This window comes from Heptranchias perlo, chromosome 16, assembly GCF_035084215.1.
Source record: "Heptranchias perlo isolate sHepPer1 chromosome 16, sHepPer1.hap1, whole genome shotgun sequence".
NCBI classification, from domain to species: Eukaryota; Metazoa; Chordata; class Chondrichthyes; order Hexanchiformes; family Hexanchidae; genus Heptranchias; species Heptranchias perlo.
Genome location: NC_090340.1, coordinates 45,552,838 through 45,573,736, shown reverse-complemented (window position 1 = coordinate 45,573,736; position 20,899 = coordinate 45,552,838). Strand labels below are relative to the sequence as shown.

The window sequence follows — 20,899 nt, the reverse complement described above, 5'->3', positions numbered from 1 at the left end:
ATTGTGCATATATTGAAATGGTCAGCCTACTTAAAATTATTAATGGAACCTGCTGATTTGTATGATTGCAAAATGGCCATTTTTTCCCACTTATGTACAAGTAGGCAGTTATAATATAGGGCGAAGATTTTGCTGTGAAGTTACCAAACCAGTCCAGATGCATAACATAAAAGACATTCACAAACTGGCATGAAACCAGGTAGTGTTTGGTTGTGTAAATGGGATATGCAATAAAATAAGTGCTCACTGCAGAATGATAGAATGCAAATTCTTGCCCGGGGTTCCTCAGATGGCACCTTCCCAATCTTGGCTGTGTTATCAAGAATAGGTACTGAGTTGAAATAAGGTGCTTCCCACAGGAAATTTGGAGGGTGAAGCACCCTGATGCATCCCTATGAACATTCTAGTGGATGGATCAGAGAAGGATTGGAAGAGGCTCCAGAGCAGGTTGGTTGTATGGTGCAAGGGGGAGGCAAGGAAGGGACAAAAACAACCTACATTTTTTTTAAAGAAAATTAATTTATTTTCTCTTTGGATCTTCCGCACATTGATACTTGGGTAGATACATATTAACGTGCAATAACCTTCTGCACCAAAAGGCAGGTATGCAAATGAAATGTTCCCAGGCCTTAGCTAATGCCATTCTCAACCATACTTCCTAGGTGCTCAGGAATTAGACCATCTCCATTGCCTGTCTTCCTGCAGGGCAGATGGGATCATAAGCTCACTGAAGTGATATTGAGTACATATCCCACCACTGGCCCACCTTGCGCATTGATTTTCTATTATGCTGCATCACTGTACTTTTGGTAGATATATCACTCCAGGTATTTTAAAAAAACAGAATTGCAAATTTAGAGTAATGGAATATTTTATACTTTCCTCCTAGAGGCACTAAGTGACAGAAATGAGGTGAGGTATTTTTGGAACATAAAAGATAATTTATTGAAAGGTGAGAAACAGAGTTTAAAAGAAAGTACTATAGTAATGCAGGATGCAACTCTTACATATGACTAAAGTAATTTTGGCGATAAATATTTTTAACATTTCACAGAACAACAGAACCACAGAAAACTTCTTTAAAGAAGGGCCCAGCACTAACTGGTCACTATCCTAGTAAAAGTGAGGACAAAGAACTCAAGGTACTGGTTCAACCTGAGACACAGCACAGGGCACGGTATTTGACGGAGGGTAGCCGTGGCTCTGTGAAAGATCGGACACAACAAGGTTTTCCTACAGTAAAGGTAATTTTGTCCCCTGCTTTTGAAAAAATTACTGTAAGTAAACAAAAACTTATTGTTTAGAAGAAAGGATATAATGTTAGAATTTGAGCAAAGCCAGTTAAAAGCAAATGCAGAAAATAATTAATCACGCAAAGTGGGGCTGTGAGAATGTGGAAATGCCCCAGAAGGCCATAGACGCAGTCAATTGAGGTGATTAAAAGTAAAATAGATACTTGGGAAGTAAGTGTATTGAGGTTATTGGGGGAAAAAGAAGGGAATTCAGATTGTCATGATTTGTGCTCTCTCCTGTACTTTCTACAAGAGGCTGGGTATTCTGCAGTGAGTGGCTCATCTCCTAACTCCCCAAAGCTTCTCCACCACCTGCAAAGCACAAGTACATGGGCAAAACTGTGGCAAATGGAATTCAATGTAGACAAATGTGAGGTCATCCACTTTGGATCAAAAAAGGATAGAACAGGGTACTTTCTAAGTGGTAAAAAGTTAAAAACAGTGGATGTCCAAAGGGACCTAGGGGTTCAGGTACATAGATCATTGAAGTGTCATGAACAGGTGCAGAAAATAATCAATAAGGCTAATGGAATGCTGGCCTTTATATCTAGAGGACTAGAGTACAAGGGGGCAGAAGTTATGCTGCAGCTATACAAAACCCTGGTTAGACCGCACCTGGAATACTGTGAGCAGTTCTGGGCACCGCACCTTCGGAAGGACATATTGGCCTTGGAGGGAGTGCAGCGTAGGTTTACTAGAATGATACGTGGATTTCAAGGGTTAAGTTACAAGGAGAGATTACACAAATTGGGGTTGTATTCTCTGGAGTTTCGAAGGTTAAGGGGTGATCTGATCGAAGTTTATAAGATATTAAGGGGAACGGATAGGGTGGATAGAGAGAAACTATTTCCGCTGTTTGGGGATTCTAGGAGTAGGGGGCACAGTCTAAAAATTAGAGCCAGACCTTTCAGGAGTGAGATTAGAAAACACTTCTATACACAAAGGGTGGTAGAAGTTTGGAACTCTCTTCCGCAAACGGCAACTGATGCTAGCTCAATTGCTAATTTAAAATCTGAGATAGATAGCATTTTGGCAATCAAAAGTATTAAGGGATATGGGCCAAAGGCAGGTATACGGAGTTAGATCACAGATTAGCCATGATGTTATCAAATGGCGGAGCGGTCTCTAGGGGCTGAATGGCCTACTTATGTTCCTATGTGATGGAATAGTCTCCACTTGCCTGAATGGCTGCAGCTCAAGAAGCTCAACACCATTCAGGATAAAGCCATCGGTTTGATTGGTATCCCATCCACTAGCTTAAACAATCCACTCCCTCCACTACCGGCGTACCGTGGCGGCAGCATGTACTTTCTACACGATGCACTGCAGGAACTCGCCATGGCTTCTTCGACAACACCTCCCAAACCCGCGACCTCCATCACCTAGAAGGACAAGGGCAGCAGGTGCATGGGAACAGCATCACTTCCAAGTTCCCCTCCAAGTCACACACCATTCTGACTTAAACATATATCACTGTTCCTTAATTGTTGCTGAAACAGAATCTGGAACTTCCTACCCAACAGCATTGTGGGAGTACCTTCACCACACAGACTGCAGCGGTTCCAGAAGAAGGCTCACCACTATCTTCTCAAGGGAAACTCGGGGTGGGCAATAAATTCCGGCATTGCCGGTGACGCGCATATCCTGAGAGAGAATATGTGAAAGAAAAATTTGTAGTTTCTGTTTATTTGCTTTGCTATGCTGAAAGAATATTTATTTTGTAAGGGCAGAGATTGATTTCAAAATTAGAAGAACACTTGTACTTAAATGAAGGTTTATCATTTGTTAAAACTCCACTTTTAAAAGTTAAAATTTTCCTTGTGCCATCTCAAAGATTTCATATAATAAACTCTTCAATTATTTTCTTTTAGTTGGAAGGTTACAACGAACCAGTAATCTTACAGGTTTTTGTTGGTAATGACTCTGGCCGAGTCAAACCTCATGGTTTTTACCAAGCGTGCAGAGTCACTGGGCGAAATACTACTCCGTGCAAGGAGGTGGATATTGAAGGAACAACTGTGATTGAGGTCAGCCTGGATCCTGGAAATAACATGACACTAGCGTAAGTATTTGCTGTGATCTATTGATATCATTAATGTATTTTCTGGTAAATGGATGGAACATGTGGAGGGTACTCATTTTGGGTGTGAATATTAGATTTCAATTTTGTGTTTCCGTATTGTCTCAGTTGGTAAAGACAATGTCCAGTGTGGAATTGAACCATAGAGATGAGGGAGATTCCAAGTTCAATCTCTGATTTGTGCTGACGTCGCTGATCTCAGCTGCATCAGCAGTGCAGACCAACAATGTCCCCACAGTAGAGAGGAGAAATCCAGAGCTGCTGATGGTAGTAATGTTGGAAAAGGACGTAACTGGACTTAACAATAGAGCATCACAGTGAAGTAGCTGCTGACTTTCACTGTCTAGGTGCATACATGAAGAATGGTCACTTGGGCAAAGTATCTATTAAAAATCACCCGTGGAACTGTACTGCAACATGAATTATAGCCTTCAGGAGAGAAGAAGCGAAATGAGATGATACCTCACTATTGTTTTTGCAGAAAACATACAAGTACTGTTCATAAAATGTAATGCATTAGAAGAGATCAATAAATCTACTGTATTGTGGCCCAGATGTAAATTAAAAGTGAAATGAGATATTGTAGTTTTCATTTCACAGAACCAACTGGAAGTTTAAGCTTCAGCAATTTCATCTCAGATGTTCAGATTTGTGAGTCTCCGATGGTTTAATGCTTTACTGATCCAGCAAAGCTAATATGAACAACCCTAAGCAACTGTGCTGAGTTTAAGGTTGTAAGTGGCTAGTATATGGTGGGGTGACTGAACGTGATCAGTACTGTGACCAAGTGTAATGTCAGCATGTTCCACCCACATCGTTTGATAAATGCAAAGTTCCTTGTCGAGCAACAAAAACAGAATCTGCCTCAGTGGCTCGGGTTGTTGAGCGTTGGCATCTGTGTTGAGTCCTAAGCTGAAACTGTGTTCATCAGTTTGAATTTTTTATAGTTCTCTGTAGGGTGCTTGTTAAGGAAAATCACAATTATATACTGTATCAGTGGTCACATTGGTATCTAGAAGGTGTGTAAAATCTGATTGGAATGCAGGATACAGACAACATTTATGATTGCTTCAGGAGAGAACAAACTGCAATCCCCTCCATTCCATTTCAATTTGATCACATCGCAGCCCTCTGCATTCCATTCCAATTTAATCACTGTACAATTTTGATAAGTTGTGGAACAGTTTCTTGCACATTGTTTAAACTGCCTTAATGCACCAGGTTACATGATATTTCAGTTTTTCAGTTGGTAAACATTCAACAAATTAATTACATTAACAATATGATTTTTTTCAATATTAGTTATACCAATGTAAGTTGTTACTGATGAAAATATTTATGTAGTGCTGTCTTGATTCATGAGGCTGCAGCAGGAACACTGAGCTATTAATTCCATGGAGTTTGGTTAACTCGTTTCAGACCAGGATCTATAAGTTTGCCTTGTCCTCTGGAATCTGTGGAATTTTTGGCAACCCACTTTTGACAGATCACAGTTCTGTATTTTGCAATCCGTATTTACCTTCCACGGTTTATCTTTCAAATTGCAACAGTGAGACTACTCCTCTCAAATGAAAAGTTTTAAACTCTTTCATTTCACAATGAAAATTGATAAGGAAACCAGTTCTTTGTCTCAGTCGCACAAATTTAAATTTTAGTCTGAAGTACAATTTTTGTTTGTTCTTGAGATGTAGATGATATCAGTAAGGCAGCAATTACTGAAGGATATTAGTGAGCTAGTTGGGCTTTATGACAATCCAGCAGACTTTAATGTTTGTTTTCTGGTGGGATTTGAACTCATAGGGGTAAATTTTAACAAGGAGCCGGGAAGAGAGCAGTGAGGGGTGGGGAATTCCTGGATGGGAAACCCGGAAGTATGGGTTTCCCAGACATCCTTATGATTTTAATGTAGGGATGTCTTTCAGTTTTTTTTTCCAGTAGATTTCCCGCCCGACAGCCAGCCAGATTGACAGTATGTCAGTCGGTCGGGAAAGCATCCAGGGAGTGTATGCCAGCAGGTAAGCCTTAGATCGGCGGGGGGCATAGGTCAGTGGGAGATCGGGTGGGGGGGGTAGGTCATGGGGGTAGGTCATTGGGCGGGTCGGTCATCAGGGGTTCACTCATTGGGAGGGTCGGTCATCAGGGGCTCACTCATGGGGGGGGGGGGGAACCGGACATTGGAATGGTCAGAGATCGTGGGGGTGGTTAGAAATCATGGGGGAGGGGGTTGGAGATTGTGGGGGAGTGGGGTCGGAAATCGTTGGGGTGGGGGAGGGTCGGACATGGGGAGGGGATCGCGGCAAGTGGGCTTGTTGGGCCTGGAGAATACACTCCTGCTCCTCCTGGCCCACAAGCAGTGCAGTAAAGGCGCCTACCTGTTGATCCGGACCTTCTCGCTTCCTCTTGTGTGGCGTGAAGCAGAAGGCCCAGGAATCCTGGCCCCCAGGAGTTAAAAATAAAAAAACTATTAAAATAGATGCCTGCATCCTCCTTTAAAAGATTTTACTGACTGGCCCACCTCCTGAGAGCGGGTTGGTCGCCTGCCCCTCAACCCACCTCCGTTAAAACCGGAAGTGGGCGGGTTGGGGTAGAGTTTTTTACTTTTTTTTTACCTTCCCACCTGTCCCCAACCCACTCTTCGGGGGTTAAAATTTACCCCATGATCTCTGGATGCTGGCCCAGTACCATAACCACCAGGCTACCATACACTGGCACTGGTGTTACACAGACAGCCAAGCTGAGATAGGAAGATGTGATGAATTGTGTAAAAGAAGATACCTTCTTCTATACAGTGGTATACCATGTTATGGCTTCATCAAGGTGAAGAGATGTCCATGGTGAGGAATAAATTATTTTCTGGCCGTTATTTTGCACCTAGTGTTTGAATCAACTACCCCTGAGTGTATTTCAGGTTGAACTTGTAGTAAACAATATTTGTCAAACGTACGTTTTTATCAGTCAACATTTTCACAGCCTAGTCTGAGTGTCTGTACTCACAGACGGAAATCAGCATGAATTGGATGGTTTTCTTCCCACCCCCACACTGATCTGGAGCTCCTGCCCGAATTCTATTGCTGCTGCTGCTGCTGCAAGTGATTCTATGCAGACTACGGATGGAAATTCTCATGAGATCTGGAAATCCTCCCCCACAATATGCAGCAGCTGGAATCATTTACAGCAGCAACAACAGGACTCTGCCGGAGTGGTGTTGGGAGAGGGAAGAAAGAGGGGAAAAACTGCGAGCAACTCTAGGGCGGGAGGACCAAGGGCAGAAGCAGGATTGTTTTAGATGGGTGAACAAGAGGAGAGGGCAGAAGCTCGGTGGTGTAAAAAGGGGAGAAACCAGTTGCAGTGCACAGGGAGGGGTAGGGGGAAGGTGATGAGACTTGCACCTTGGGGTAGGGAAAAGGGGTGAACTTGGGGGTGACATTAAGGGGCGTGAAAGGAAGAAGATTGCCAGAATTACCTCACTGCCCTATCTCTAACTTCTCTTTCCTCTCTTAACATCCATGATTATGTTATTATCTCCCTACTCTCTGCCAATCTCTCTGAAACTCTAGTTAAAATTCCTCTAGTCTGTCATCTGCCCTTGTTACATCATCAAAGTGGCCCTAGCCAAACTGTGAATGAAGTCCCCTATGGCTGTGATGCATTATTCCTTTTTGTTCTCCTTGTCCTTTCCAAAGCATTCAATATAGTTGACCATGCCATTCTCCTCTAATGCCTCTGCTCCATTGGACAGCACCATGGGACCTCTTTTGCATGGTTTAATTCCTAACTATCTGAATGCAGCCAGTGCATCTCCAGCAATGGCTTCTCTTCTGTTCCCCATACCATTATCTCCTGCAGTGGCTTCTCTTTCCTTCCCTGCACCGTTATCTCCCGAATCTCCCAAGGATCTATCCTTGGCCCTCTCCTCTTCCTTATCCAAATGCTGCTCCTCAGCAACATCATCTGCAGGCATAGGGTCAGTTTTCATGTGTAAGTTGAAGATACCCAGCTCTACATCTCCACCACTTCTCTCAACCATTTGGTTTCCTCCATGTTGTCTAACTGCTTGTCCAATATCAAGACTTGGATAAATCAAAACTTCCTAAGCTCAACATTGGGAAGGTTGAAGCTATCACTTTTGGCCCCTGCCACAAACTCCATTTGCATCCCCCTTCCCTGCTATTCTCTGAAGCTGGAATAGACCATTCACATTCTTGCCATCCTGTTTGACCCCGATCTGAGCTTTAAATCCCACATTCTATTCACCACCAAAACCACTTACTTCCGCCTCTGCAACATTAACTGCCTCTGTCCCCATTTTAGCTCCTCTGCCACTGAAACCATTATACGTGTCTTTGTCCCTCCAATCTTGACTAATCTAATATTCTCCCTGCTGTCCTCCTGTTCTTCACCTTTCATAGACTCTAACTTGTCTAGAACTACCACACGTACCCTATCCCACACTGTTCTTCGTGCCCATCATTCCAATCCTTATTGATTTGCACTCGGTCCCCAGGCCCCAACACATCAGCTTCCTTCCCTATAAATCCCTGCATGGACTAGTCCCAGATTATCTCCTTCAGCCCTAAATCCCCTCCCAATGCTCCATTGCTCTAACATTGGCTTTTTGTGCTTCATCTCACCCCTTTGCTCTGGCGTAGATGGCAGAGCCTTCAGCCTCTTCGGTCTGATTCTCTAACACTCCTTCCCTAAACCTCTCGCCTCTAACTGCACCTTTATAAACCTCCTCAATACCTACTTCTTTAACCAAGTTGTCAGCCACCCCTCCTAATCGCTCTCTTCCTCATGCAGAGTTTGTTTTCCTTACACCTAGTTATGAAGTGACTTGGAACATTCTTTAAGTTAAAGGAGCTACATAAATGCAAGTTGTTGTTTAAGGGCAGGGGAAGAAGAGTGTCAGCTTGAGACTTTCGTGAAATTATTCTTAACAGCTATTGCACTATTACTGTTTTAAATTCTTATCTGCATCTTTATGTTTGTAGGGTTGACTGTGTGGGAATTCTAAAACTCAGGAACGCTGACGTTGAAGCACGAATTGGCATTGCAGGATCCAAGAAGAAAAGTACTCGTGCACGGTTGGTGTTCCGAGTCAATATTGTTCGTGCTGATGGGTCTACTTTAACACTACAGACATCTTCATCATCCATCCTATGCAGTGAGTAATCTTTTCTTTAAAAGTACAGTTTTTTTTTTGGTTAGCCAGTTGTCTGCCCCATGCGGAAACCCATCACTTTGCTTAGGAATCTCCGTACCAAACTATTGAGAAATTCACACATGGTACCTGTTTGCTTACTATAGAGTGCATGCTCTCTCCTCATAAGGGGATATTCCATTTTCCTAAGTCCAGAGAGCTTGGGTGTTGGTTGTCAAGAGTGAAGGATTAGGGATTCCAAAGTCTATTGTTGAGTTTAACCAGTTAAAATTATACTGCCTACTAATAGACTTTTTCTTAAAATGATTATATGGTGTTGAGAGTGCCAAAGCACAGTTGTAGAATGATGGTGGCACTGGGAAGGAGGAGAAAAATCACCTCTGATATGGATAACCTGGAATCAGTTGTTAGTTTATTAAATTGTGGTTGGAGATTGGGAAAATCGCTTTTTCAGAACTTCTATTCTAAGGAATTTAACAGCAATCTTATGTCATGTATTTGTAAAGGGACTGCACGCTATCAAATAATGGCTATAATCTCCATTGCGCCATATGTGATCGTTCCGTGTGTCTCCATCCCAGCATTGCTAGTCTACATCCATTTTAAATTACTGTGGTTACTTGGAGTGTTGTGGACTGAGTGAGGGGACCTGTGATAGTGAGAATTTGGGCTGGTGAGTGGAGGTAGTGAGTAGTTGTGGAGGGTGTACTTAGTATTTGGGGGATGGTAATGCATATGGGGCAGTGGATAATTGGGATAGGAGTGAGGTATCTGGATTGTTGGTATTGAGTATAGGGTTATTCTGTACATTACAGCTCTCACTGCTAGGCCCAGACCTCTCCTCTGTAATTCTTTCCACACCTTCATTCTACTTCCACCCATTTCTAAACTCTCCCACTGTGCCTCTCCCAACAGTTCACTGCCCCCAAATCACCACTGCGTTGCAAATGCCCCCCCCCAATAGTCACTACGACACGCCAGATTTCTCACTGCGCTAACACCCACTATCCCCTCCAGAAATACTAATTACTTCCTCTCCAACTACTCACTACTCCCCCCAAGTCACAACCCCCCCCACACCAAGTGATTGCTCACTTCCCCAGCTTCCTGAAGTCATCCCACACCCCTTGCAAATCCCCAAAATCCAGCATCCCCTTCCAAGCAGCATGTCTAATTACTTACCATAAGCAATGCCGTGCTATATCTACTTCCTTAAAAAGCACCATATCCCCGTACTTCCATGAGCAACTCCATGGGAAATCCATTAAAATATAAAAATAAATATAAAAAATTGAATTGTATCAAAGTCAGTTTTTTTTATTTGTATGGGGGAAAGGTGGGAAGTATTTTGTAATAAAAATGTAAACAAAATCATTTAAAGTGTAGTAAATAAGTAAATCTTCTTGGATAGTTCCTTCATATGGCACTCCTGATTCAAAGCTCAATGTTTTTGTACCAAGAGTTGATTAGTTACTATGATGATTAACAAATTCAAAGGTACATTCAAGTTCAAAGCTCTGATCCCCAAAGAAAGTAGATGAGTAACGTTTAATTGTTTGAAAGGTCAAACGTTATTATGTCATAATTAAACTGGTTTAAACTAACAAAAAGGAAATTGTTTCATTTATTCATGGATAAGATACTTACCGTGACAATTTCTTTAAAGGATGTTGTCTTTCAAAAGCATAAACCTGGAATTAGCATTGATGGTAAAAATAAAATGGTGTATTGCTGTCTGTTAAATGTTAACTAGATAATAATTGTACCGTTGCATTGTACCTAGGACTAAAACATACCTTGCATGCCTGTGGAGTTTAAATGGTATTACCGATGCCTGTAGGCATTACAATTTACTTTATGGGGGGAAAATACTTGTTTTCACTGTGGCTATTTGCATTTGCTACTTGCAGCTGGTTATTCTAAGACTGGTACGGGAAATTACACTAATCCATCAATCCCTATGTCTGGTTTAATTTTCCCAATAAATGCTTTATTGCCAAATATACAGAGTGAAATAGTGTGTTGTTTCTGTTAGATTGTGTGCCAACATGGTTTGTGATTAATTGCATCTCTAGCAGTTTTCAAAACTGGAATTGATATTGGGCATCTTACCAGTTTGACCTGTTTATTACTATGGTGTTAGTCTGAAAGAAAGGCTCGTCTTCTCCTGTATTTGTAATGTACTTTAAGACTTCCATGACATTTCCTGCATTGTATTATGAGGAAAGTAGCTTAATATATAATATATATACATTTGTTTTTGGTAATCAAAAGAACAAAACTATGCATCACAGATGTGGAGCTATAGCTCAACAGTACACACACCATCTACACTGTTGGCCTGGTTACACTATATATACACAGACTTGCTCACAACTGCTTGTTTACATATTGACTCAAAATCTCTATTTACACATACCTACACAGAGGTGTACCTGTTAACTGTTGGGAAAATGTTGTTGGTCAGCTCGTTTTTTAAAAAAGGTATAAAAAATGCTCACAACCTTGCTTGGAACATATTTTTGGTTCTTTCCTACCAGTTATTTTCATGAGAGCATGGTACTTTTCTGTAATTATACATTAAATGTATATATTTTTTTTAATTGAGTGTGCCTTTTGGGTGAAGTCCGGTTCTCTGTGATCTGATTAGTCCATGAGCTTTCATCTCATTTGCCTGTTCTATTGGCAGAGTCCCTGGCTTGGTTACCTGGAGCCCCTGACTTTGAGCCTCAGTATACTAGTCTCATTATTCCTAAGTGGTTCCTGTTTCCCACATGGATCAGCTTCGAGTCCACTAATACACTCCTCTTCAAGCTCCCTCCTGGAGCCTGGCACAAAGCTTTTTAAAATTTTACTTCCACCACTTAAAAAAAAATTGCACTTGATTTCAAGCGCATTAGAAGAGAGGCCTGAAAAATTTAGCAGAGCTTGCTGCAGGTTTATGAGATAAATGACCGGATAAATTGTTTCTGTGATGTTGTTTGAGGGATAAATATTTGGTGGAACACTGGGGGAATTCCCCAGCTCCTCTTTGAATAGTGTCATGGGATCTTTCACCTAAGAGAGCAGACGGAACCTCGGTTTAATGCCACATCTGAAAGATGGCACATCCAACAGTGCAGCACTCCCTCATTGCTACACCAAAATGTCAGTCTTGATTAAGTGCTTAGGTCCTGGAGTGGGGCTTGAACCCATGACTTTGATTCAGAGGCAAGAGTGCTACCATTGAGCCAAGGCTAGCACTGTAATTAATTTTTAGGGCATGCAACTATGCAAGGGCAGATTACTGAAGAGATATACAGTTTTCAGATCATAGTGGTCAAGATCCACTTATGCGAACTGCTGTGTAACCATCGAGATAGGAAAGGTTTTTTGAGAATCCAAAATTGTAACACTGTTATACACACCTACTGTGGCTAAGAGGAAATATTGCATGGCTGGTCTGCGCCTAGGCTTTTTCCAGCAGTGTTGGCTATCTTTTTTTTATTCATTTATGGGATGTGGGCATCGCTGGCAAGGCCAGCATTTATTGCCCATACCTAATTGCCCATGAGAAGGTGGTAGTGAGTCGCCTTCCTAAACCGCTGCAGTCTGTATGGTGAAGGTACTCCCACAGTGCTATTAGGTAGGGAGTTCCAGGATTTTGACCCAGCGACAATGAAAGAACGGCGATATATTTCCAAGTCAGGATGGTGTGTGACTTGGAGGGGAACGTGCAGGTGGTGGTGTCCCCATGCGCTTGCTGCCCTTGTCCTTCTCGGTGACAGAGATTGCAGGTTTGGGAGGTACTGTCGAAGAAGCTTTGGTGAGTTGCTGCAGTGCATCTTGTAGATGGTACACACTGCAGCCATGCTGTGCCAGTGGTGGAGGGAGTGAACGTTTAAGGTGGTGGATGGGGTGCCAATCAAGTGGGCTGCTTTGTCCTGGATGGTGTCGAGCTTCTTGTGTTGTTGGAGGTGCACTCATCCAGGCAAGTGGAGAGTATTCCATCATACTCCTGATGCCTTGTAGATGGTGGAAAGGCTGAGGGAAGTCAGGGGGTGAGTCACTCACCACGAAATACCCAGCCTCTGACCTGCTCTTGTAGCCTCAGTATTTATGTGGCTGGTCTAGTTGAGTTTCTGGTCAATGGTGACCCCCAGGATGTTGATGGTGGGGGATTCGGCGATGGTAATGCAGTTGAATATCAAGGGGAGGTGGCTAGAATCGATCAAATGCTGCCTTGTTGTTAAGGGCAGTCACTGTCACTCATCTCTGGAATTCAGCTCTTTTGTCCATGTTTGGGCCAAAGCTGTAATGAGGCCTGGAGCCGAGTGGTCCTGGCGGAACCCAAATTGAGCATCGGTGAGCAGATTATTGGTGAATAAGTGCCACTTGATAGCACTGTCGCCGACATCTTCCATCACTTTTCTGATGATTGAGAGTAGACTGATGGGGCGGTAATTGGCCAGATTGGATTTGTCCTGTTTTTTTGTGTTCAGGATCTACCTGGGCAATTTTCCATTTTGTCGGGTAGATGCCAGTGTTGTAGCTGTACTGGAACAGCTTGGCTAGAGGTGCGACTAGTTCTGGAACAGAAGTCTTCAGCACTACAGCCGGAATGATGTTGGGTCCCATAGCCTTTGCCGTATCCTATGCTGAACTCAGTCGTTTCTTGATATCACGTGGAGTGAATCGAATTGGCTGAAGATTGGCTTCTGTGATGGTGAGGATCTTGGGAGGAGGCCAAGGTTGATCATCCACTCGGCACTTCTGGCTGAAGATAGTTGCAAACGCTTTAGCCTTGTCTTTTGCACTCACGTGCTGAGCTCTGCCATCATTGAGGGTAGGGATGTTCACGGAGCCTCCTCCTCCCGTTAGTTGTCCACCACGCTTCATGACTGGATGTGGCAGGACTGCAGAGCTTTGATCTGATCCGTTGGTTGTGGAATCGCTTAGCTCTGTCTAGTGATGCTTGCTGTCAAATTTCCTATTCCTTTTCGGGAGATGTCTGGTTTTCATTCTATGTCTTCCCATACAACTTAGATTGGGATCGCAGTAGAATGGGGGATCCAACTTCTGTTCATTATTATGAATGTTTCATTTCTTACCCATAATTCTTGAAGTCAGTAAAATCACTCTAAAATCTTATAAAGCAGTTTAACCTCTACTAATTCTATCCTACTTTGACTTGCACACCTTATAAAGCAGTTTCACCAACACGAGCGCCATAGGCTTAACAACTAAAGTCATTTTGATTTATTAATCTTGATCCTTGATGATTAAAAAGCAAACTGGGGGAGATCACCAGACTAGCCATCTTAAAATAGATCACAATGTTTAATTTTACGGCGATCAATAGTGTTACAATTTCTGTCACTATAGTAGACCCCCAAGAACAGGTTATCCAAGGTACCTATATAATGGCCCAGAATTTGCTGTAGCCGGTCAACGGTTAGTTAGACTTGCCCTTGCCCACTTAACTTCCATGAGATTTTGCATTAGAAGTTGCTGGAAACAGGGCATCTGAGACCATTGTGGTCACAGCAAGCAACTGTGTATCTCCCTAATCAGATTGAAGAATTGTTAATGAGCAGTGTAGAGTCTGAACCAGGAAGTGTGTTAGAATAGTGAATTCAATGTTAAATCAGGTACAGAAAGAGAAATTGAGAGAGAAAGAAAGATTGGATTAAGAGAGAGAAAAAAAGAGACAAAAAAAGTTTTTTCTCCAACAACAATTAAAAGCTAGAGGAATGAGACTCCACACTTGTAATAGTTAATTTTCAGTGCCAGAGAGGTTGTTTGGCAGTAATTAATACTTATCACGCCATTAAAAAGGGTACTTAGACTGAAATGAACAAGCCCAACTTACTGTGGCGAGTTTAGTTCATATCTGCCATGCAAGTACAGGAACTTCACGCCATTCAATTCATTTGTATAGTGAGTCAGCCAGTGAGATGCTGTTTTCGCGAAACTAACGACGAAACGGCACATTTCAGACTGCAACTTCCAGATTTTCACGTTTAATTATGCATCTGCCCTCGCTTACAATTGCTATGTGATTTGCACATAAATAACATGAGCGCCGTTAACTTCACCGTTATTTTGACAGCAAAATCTGGGCCAATATGTTTAGAGTGCATGTAAAGTTGAAAATGTAGTAATTTGCTTTATTGTTTATTTTGTTATGTAGACTTCTGGTACTGAGATAATGCACAATTTAAATAAAACATAAAAAAAACACATTCCCACCTTATACTGTTGCATTGTAAAGTCCTTCAGGATTTTGGTACAGTAGTCTTGAAATTACTGTGTAATTTTGGTGTCTCCACTTTATAGTTTATGAACTAGTTTTGTTTTTCATTTTGTTTAAAGCTCAACCAGCAGGAGCACCAGAGATCTTGAAAAAAAGCCTGCACACTTGCACAGTGAAAGGAGGCGAAGAGTTATTTCTGATAGGAAAAAACTTTCTGAAAGGCACAAAGGTTATTTTTCAAGAGAATAATTCAGGTAAGTTGATGTTCTGTAACTAAAATAAATGATATTTAATTCTTAATTAATATGAGGCTACCATTATGTAACAAATACCAGTCTCGTGACTGCTTTCTGTATAGTGTGATGCACAGTTGGGATTAACTGCTAGCTGCACCTCACATTGAGTGCAATAACTGAGGAGCACTAGTTATCTTTAAAAAAAAAGTCTTCTAGCTCCAGATCTCCATTGATGTCTTTCTGCAACAGTTCCAGCAGCTGCATCTCAAAAATTGCAACATGCACCAGTGTGCATTCAAGGTGCTTCCATGTGAAAAATGTTGTCACAAAAAAAATTCCAAATAATACCACATAATATCTGATATAAACAAGTTGCATAATGGGATATCACAGAACTATGAGCCACCAGTGAGCCAGTCCTATATTATTAGCTCCAGACTCGTGAGCAACATGACCATCACTTGGTTTATTTTGTGGTAAACCATGAATCCTGTTGTGTAAACTCTGTCAGTGCTATTTTTACTCAGAATGAGAGTCTTCTACTTGTACTGGGACTAGTGTCCAACATGAAGCCCAGAAAACAAAAGAATAAATAATACTATTCTCCAACTTCTTAGCTCACCATCACACCATGGAGGAATTGTACCCAGATAATTTTGTTACCCCTTTCAAAACACATCCTTGCTGCCTTCTCTCCCTACTGAAACAACCCATTCCTGCTCTTCCGGTTCCATTGAAGTCTAGATATGCCAGTTAAAAGGATAGACCACACTGAACAGTGTCAGGTTTGAAAATACATTTAAAAATTCTAAAACTGTTAATACTATTACTTTAATTTATATTTAGTGTAAGTGTGATTGAAGATCGGAAGCTGTTTTTTTTTACAAGAGTGAGCCACTAATGAACCCGGTCAATAACTAATTACTGCTTATGGCCCTTGTAAGTCATCACATCACTGATGTTACTAGGTTTACTTTTTCCATAAACTACCAATCTCCAGCAAGTGCTCCACACACGTATGGAATGAAGAGGGTTTAATAATTGATTAACTGGGTGAAGAGTTAATATTCCAGTTATGTAATACTTTCTATGTATCTGGCCAAATAGATCAAAGATGTTTCTTGTGTAAAAAAAAATCCTGATTTTTGTTTTCAAAGGCGTTTGTGCACTCGTTCCATATTTTCCTGTGAAGTAGACACATTAATATTAGAACTTTTAGATCCAGATGATGCTGAAACAGGTTCATCAGCAATTTGCATTTGAATGAATGGTAAATTGTAAAGAGGATAATATCTAGTCATTTTATCTTAAGTTTTGACTACAATATTGATTATTTCCACCCTTAAAACTAATCATTGGAGAAAAAGTGCGTGTTTTTTTCGGTAATATTCACATAGCGTCTTATCACATTGCAACATCTCATTGCACACAAAGAATTGTTTCTGAGGTGCAGGAACTGTTGTTTACATAGACAAACGCAGCAACCATTCTATGCCTGCAACATCCTGTGAACAGCAATGAAATGAATGACCAGTTAATCTATTTTTTGTGGTATTGGTTGAAGAAGGAAATGTTGGCTAAGAAAACAGGACAAACTCTGCTTTTCTTCAGTTAGTGTTGTGGGATCTCTAAAGCCTAGAAAAACTGGAACAGTGAGACAGAGCCACAATTTAATGTTTCATTTGAAAGATGGCCTCTCCAACAATTTTGCACTCATTCGCTACTGAAGCCTAATCCTAGAATATGAGCTGATATGGGGCTTAAATCCAAACCTTCTCAACTAGAAGTGCTATGAACTGAGCCAACCTGACATATACACATAGTGCCCTTATTTGCCATTATAAGGCTTCTGATGTGTAACTAAAAAGCACAGTAGCTATTTAATATGTACAGAGCTTCATCTTTAAGTTCTCTGTTGTGCATATTCAGCTATTGTGTATTACTCTGTTTAATTCACTCATGAGTTAAGGCTATTGCTATGTTGCATGGTGCTGAATTAACGAGGGAATCTGCAGCCTTTTAAAAATCAAACTGTTCACATCAGAAGGCTTGGAGGAATTGATGAACACACCAGCGAAAGGGAACAAAATTAGCAATTGAATTTAAACAGTTGCTACTGATGATATTCCTCCAGGTTGGTTATCCTGATGTAATCTGTACTTGCTTTTCAAATAGAATATTCCAAAATAAATGAACCAATAGAAAAATAAAAAAAGAATTCATGAAAGATATTCCTTGCAGCTGTGCTGGAGCATTCAACTCCAATTCAGAGGGATTGGCTTTGAAATCTAGCCTTGGCTGTCATTCAAATTCTGTGAACAGATTTTAATCATTTCTTGACCAGGCTGTTGGATGAAATATCCTGTGATGGTGGAGCATTCAATATCCAAGGGAGGGTTGGGGGGGTGGGGGGGGGAGGAAGAAACAATGGAAATCATTCGCTGTCCCCCTATTGCCAGTTGAGATTGGTGGCTGTAGAAAAATCTAAGGCCACAAAGGTAGCAAAAAGTAATTAAGCAAGAGCTAAAATCACATGGAAACAAAATTGAACATTCTTCAAGTTAAATATGAGACTTTTAAAAATTCTAGAAGTTGAAATAATTGTATTTCTAATGTGACTTGTCCTAACTTCTTAACAAATTATTTTCTCACCAATTTTTCTCTGGCAATTTTATTCTCGCCTCTCTCCTGAAGACATTGACTCACCCAAGTTGCCATTATTCATATATGAGCCTCGACTGAGATGTCAGGAGGCTATTTAACTGCAGGGTGCATCACTGCTGACTTTGGCCCTGTTCTCACCTGACATCCATACATGCACAGTTCCTATAAGGCTCACTGGAGAGCAAACGTGAGCAGGAATCTTGTCTAGTTAACCATTCTCTAATCCAATTGCAATTACTGCTAAGATAAATTTCCTCAGCACAGACCAGGGATTAAACCTGGGACCTTCCTGGCATGTAACGCAAAGCTACTCACTGGATAAACTTGCTTAGCCATTGGGGCAGCCTGGTATTTCATATTTTAACTTGAAAATAATATTGGATATGTTGAATGCTGTGGGCAGTAATTCACTTGCACAGGAAAATGACTGCTGTTAATTTATACCACATTATGTTTACATTATGATTCATCTTTAAGCACAGGGTAACTTTTAAGAAGATTTCTCTGAACTGTTTCTAATCAACACTTATATGTTACGGAATCAAAATATCAGAAAAACAAACTACTGCTAGAACGTTGAATAATTTTTTAAAATTTTCTGATGTTAACTAGATGAAAATAGTTCTTGGAAAGCAGAAGCTGAAATCGACATGGAGCTTTTTCATCAGGTGAGTTTAGATACTCGAAGCATTTTTCCTGAAGGGGAAGGAATGTCTGTGTTCAAATTTACTTTCCTGTTATCTATTCTGTAATGTCACAATTACTTCCTGTAACACTTTCCTGTCATGCCTATTTCCATCCTGTCGTTTCCATCATGCTGTTTCTATCATGCCAGCCTATCATGTCATAAACAATATATCAATCTATGCATATGATATATTTATTTTTGATTTATTCCTCTCAACTACCACCTTCAATTTAGGTGGCACAGTGCTCTTGGATTGTCCCAGCAGTCGTCTCCAAGGTAGTTGCCATCTGAGCCTGAACAGGACAGTACCTGTGGCTGGTGCCCCAAACTGACTTCCGTCCCCATCCCACTAAGAAATAATAGCACATCAGCTCTTTAAAAAGGCACATAAAAGTTTTTTTTAAATACTTAATCAACCTAAACCTGTTTCTGATCACTGCTAGAAATGTGGGTTTTCTTCATGTAGATGTGGGATCCCCTAAAAGTATTTGCCATGCTGGCGGGGGAACTCCCTATTTAAATGTCACTATTTGCTGTTTAACTGATACAAGTGGCACATTTTGGGATTTCGAACTCTGCCACTATTGGGGATCCTTAGTGTAATATAAGTTAAAATGCTACTATTGAGCAACCTTATCTCTCAAGCGTTACATTCACAGGACAGTGGGGCTAGCAGTTATAAATGAGAATTCAGAAGGGGTGTGTGAACCAGTGTGGTGGAGTCAATGAAAGATAGTTTGACATTTCAGTGATTGTTCGCACTCATTGCTGCTGCATCAACTCTATCTATTTGATTTCAGCAGAAGTTATTGCCAAGTTAGGTTAGTGATTTCTATTGAGGTGGGGTTTGGGAGAGACGAGAGTCAGCTTGACTAAAAGCTGATACTAGAGTCTGGCTTTTGGAAACAGCATGTTTCACAGGTGGTCAGGCAGCAAAGGACTTAGAAGGATGGAATACAGGCAAAAAGGGTTAGAAAATTAGCTTAAAATCAAGCAAGACGGAAGTGTTGTAATATGTGTCCATTATTTTTGCATTATGTGAAGACAAGTTACGTTGATGGAAATAAGTGAATGTAATCATAACTATTGCTCTGTAAGTTCACTGGAAGGGAAATAAAGCAGATTAACTATTTATATCATCTTGTCTCATCAACTGTTTACTGTAGGATTATGTTATCCTATAAGTAGGTATTTGACAGTGTGAGTCAACTCCCATAAAATTAAGATGCTCAGACTGCTTAAGGTTGTGACTGACGCCATTGAACTCAAGATGGTCTCTATAGTAGACACAAATCTGTAACAACAGGCTTTTGCAGATCACTCCTGGAGAAGCCATTTACTTTTTTAAACCTTCTGGGGAAGGATCCTTCTTCAATCCTCTTTTTCCCGCTTCCTTCCATCCTCATCTACCCCAAGCCCTGCTTACATCCTCCTACTGCCTCTCGTTGTACCTAACTGATCTTGCTTTTCCCTCTCCTCTACTCCTTTCTACTGCTGTCGTCCTTGTTGCTGCTGCTGCTTCTGTCTTTGCTGCTCCAAGTGCCTGTGTCTTGCATCTTACTCCCTACTTTTGCTGTCCTTCAAGTTCCTGTCTCACCTCAAGTACATGTACCTATCCCACATTCCCTCCTTTTGCCTCCTGCTGATCCCACTCTGACTCAAGCATTTGTACCTTCCTCTCTCCCCATTTCTTCTCATTCCCACTTGTTGGGCCCACTCTGCCTCAAACATTTGTACATTCCCCCACGTCCCCAGTTCCAGGCCAAGCACCACACTTGCTATTGTGGCCTCGCCTCGATGAAACCAATACGTCGAGCTTTTCTCAGCAGCTGCTTCCCACTGTCTAGAATTTCCCTCCTAATACTCCTACGCCCAACATCCCCCTTTCACCAGTGCTTTCACACACCACTACCCTGGTATTCCATATCTCAAGGCCTTCCTCCCATCATCGCCATACCCCATTTCCACCCCTCCACCCCCCCCCCCCCCCACCCCCACCCCCCAACCAGTACTCCCAGATCCCAGGATGTGGAGATGCCGGGCATGGACTGGGGTTGACAATTGTAAACAATTTTACAACACCAAGTTATAGTCCAACGATTTTATTTGAAATTTACAAGCTTTCGGAGGCTTCCTCCTTCCTCAGGTAAATGTCAGGAACTCCTCGAAGCCTACGCATTTATAAATCACAGAGCAATACATGGTGATTGCAGATAGTCTTTGCAACTGCCCGTTGCCAAGGCAATCACAGTGTTCAGACAGAGAGGTGTTACCTACAGAGCCCCCGAATATACAGTCAACAAAAAAAAAACAAACAGAAAAAAAAACAGAGAGAGAGAGGCAGAAACATCCGGAAGGCAGAGAAAGCCAGCAAATGACCCGTTATATTAAAAACAGATAGCTTTTGTTTGCTGGTGGGGTTACGTGTAGCGTGACATGAACCCAAGATCCCGGTTGAGGCCGTCCTCATGGGTGCGGAACTTGGCTATCAATTTCTGCTCGACGATTTTGCATTGTCGTGTGCCTTGGAGTACGCTTACCCG

General features: G+C 41.6%; 1 protein-coding gene across 2 annotated transcripts in view; it reads left to right on the top strand.

Moving 5' to 3' along the window:
- The window catches only part of nfat5b (nuclear factor of activated T cells 5b), a 158,809-nt gene that overhangs the window by 85,298 nt on the left and 52,612 nt on the right, over positions 1–20,899 (top strand). For both annotated transcript variants that reach the window (XR_010965974.1, XM_067998070.1), the window contains exons 4-8: positions 1,055–1,244; positions 3,164–3,354; positions 8,364–8,536; positions 14,888–15,022; positions 18,281–18,336. Coding sequence is in view for 1 of the 2 variants with exons in the window: in XM_067998070.1 (XP_067854171.1) it covers positions 1,055–1,244; positions 3,164–3,354; positions 8,364–8,536; positions 14,888–15,022; positions 18,281–18,336 (745 nt within the window). In the remaining variant the exon portion in view is untranslated. The remainder of the gene's footprint in view (positions 1–1,054; positions 1,245–3,163; positions 3,355–8,363; positions 8,537–14,887; positions 15,023–18,280; positions 18,337–20,899) is intronic.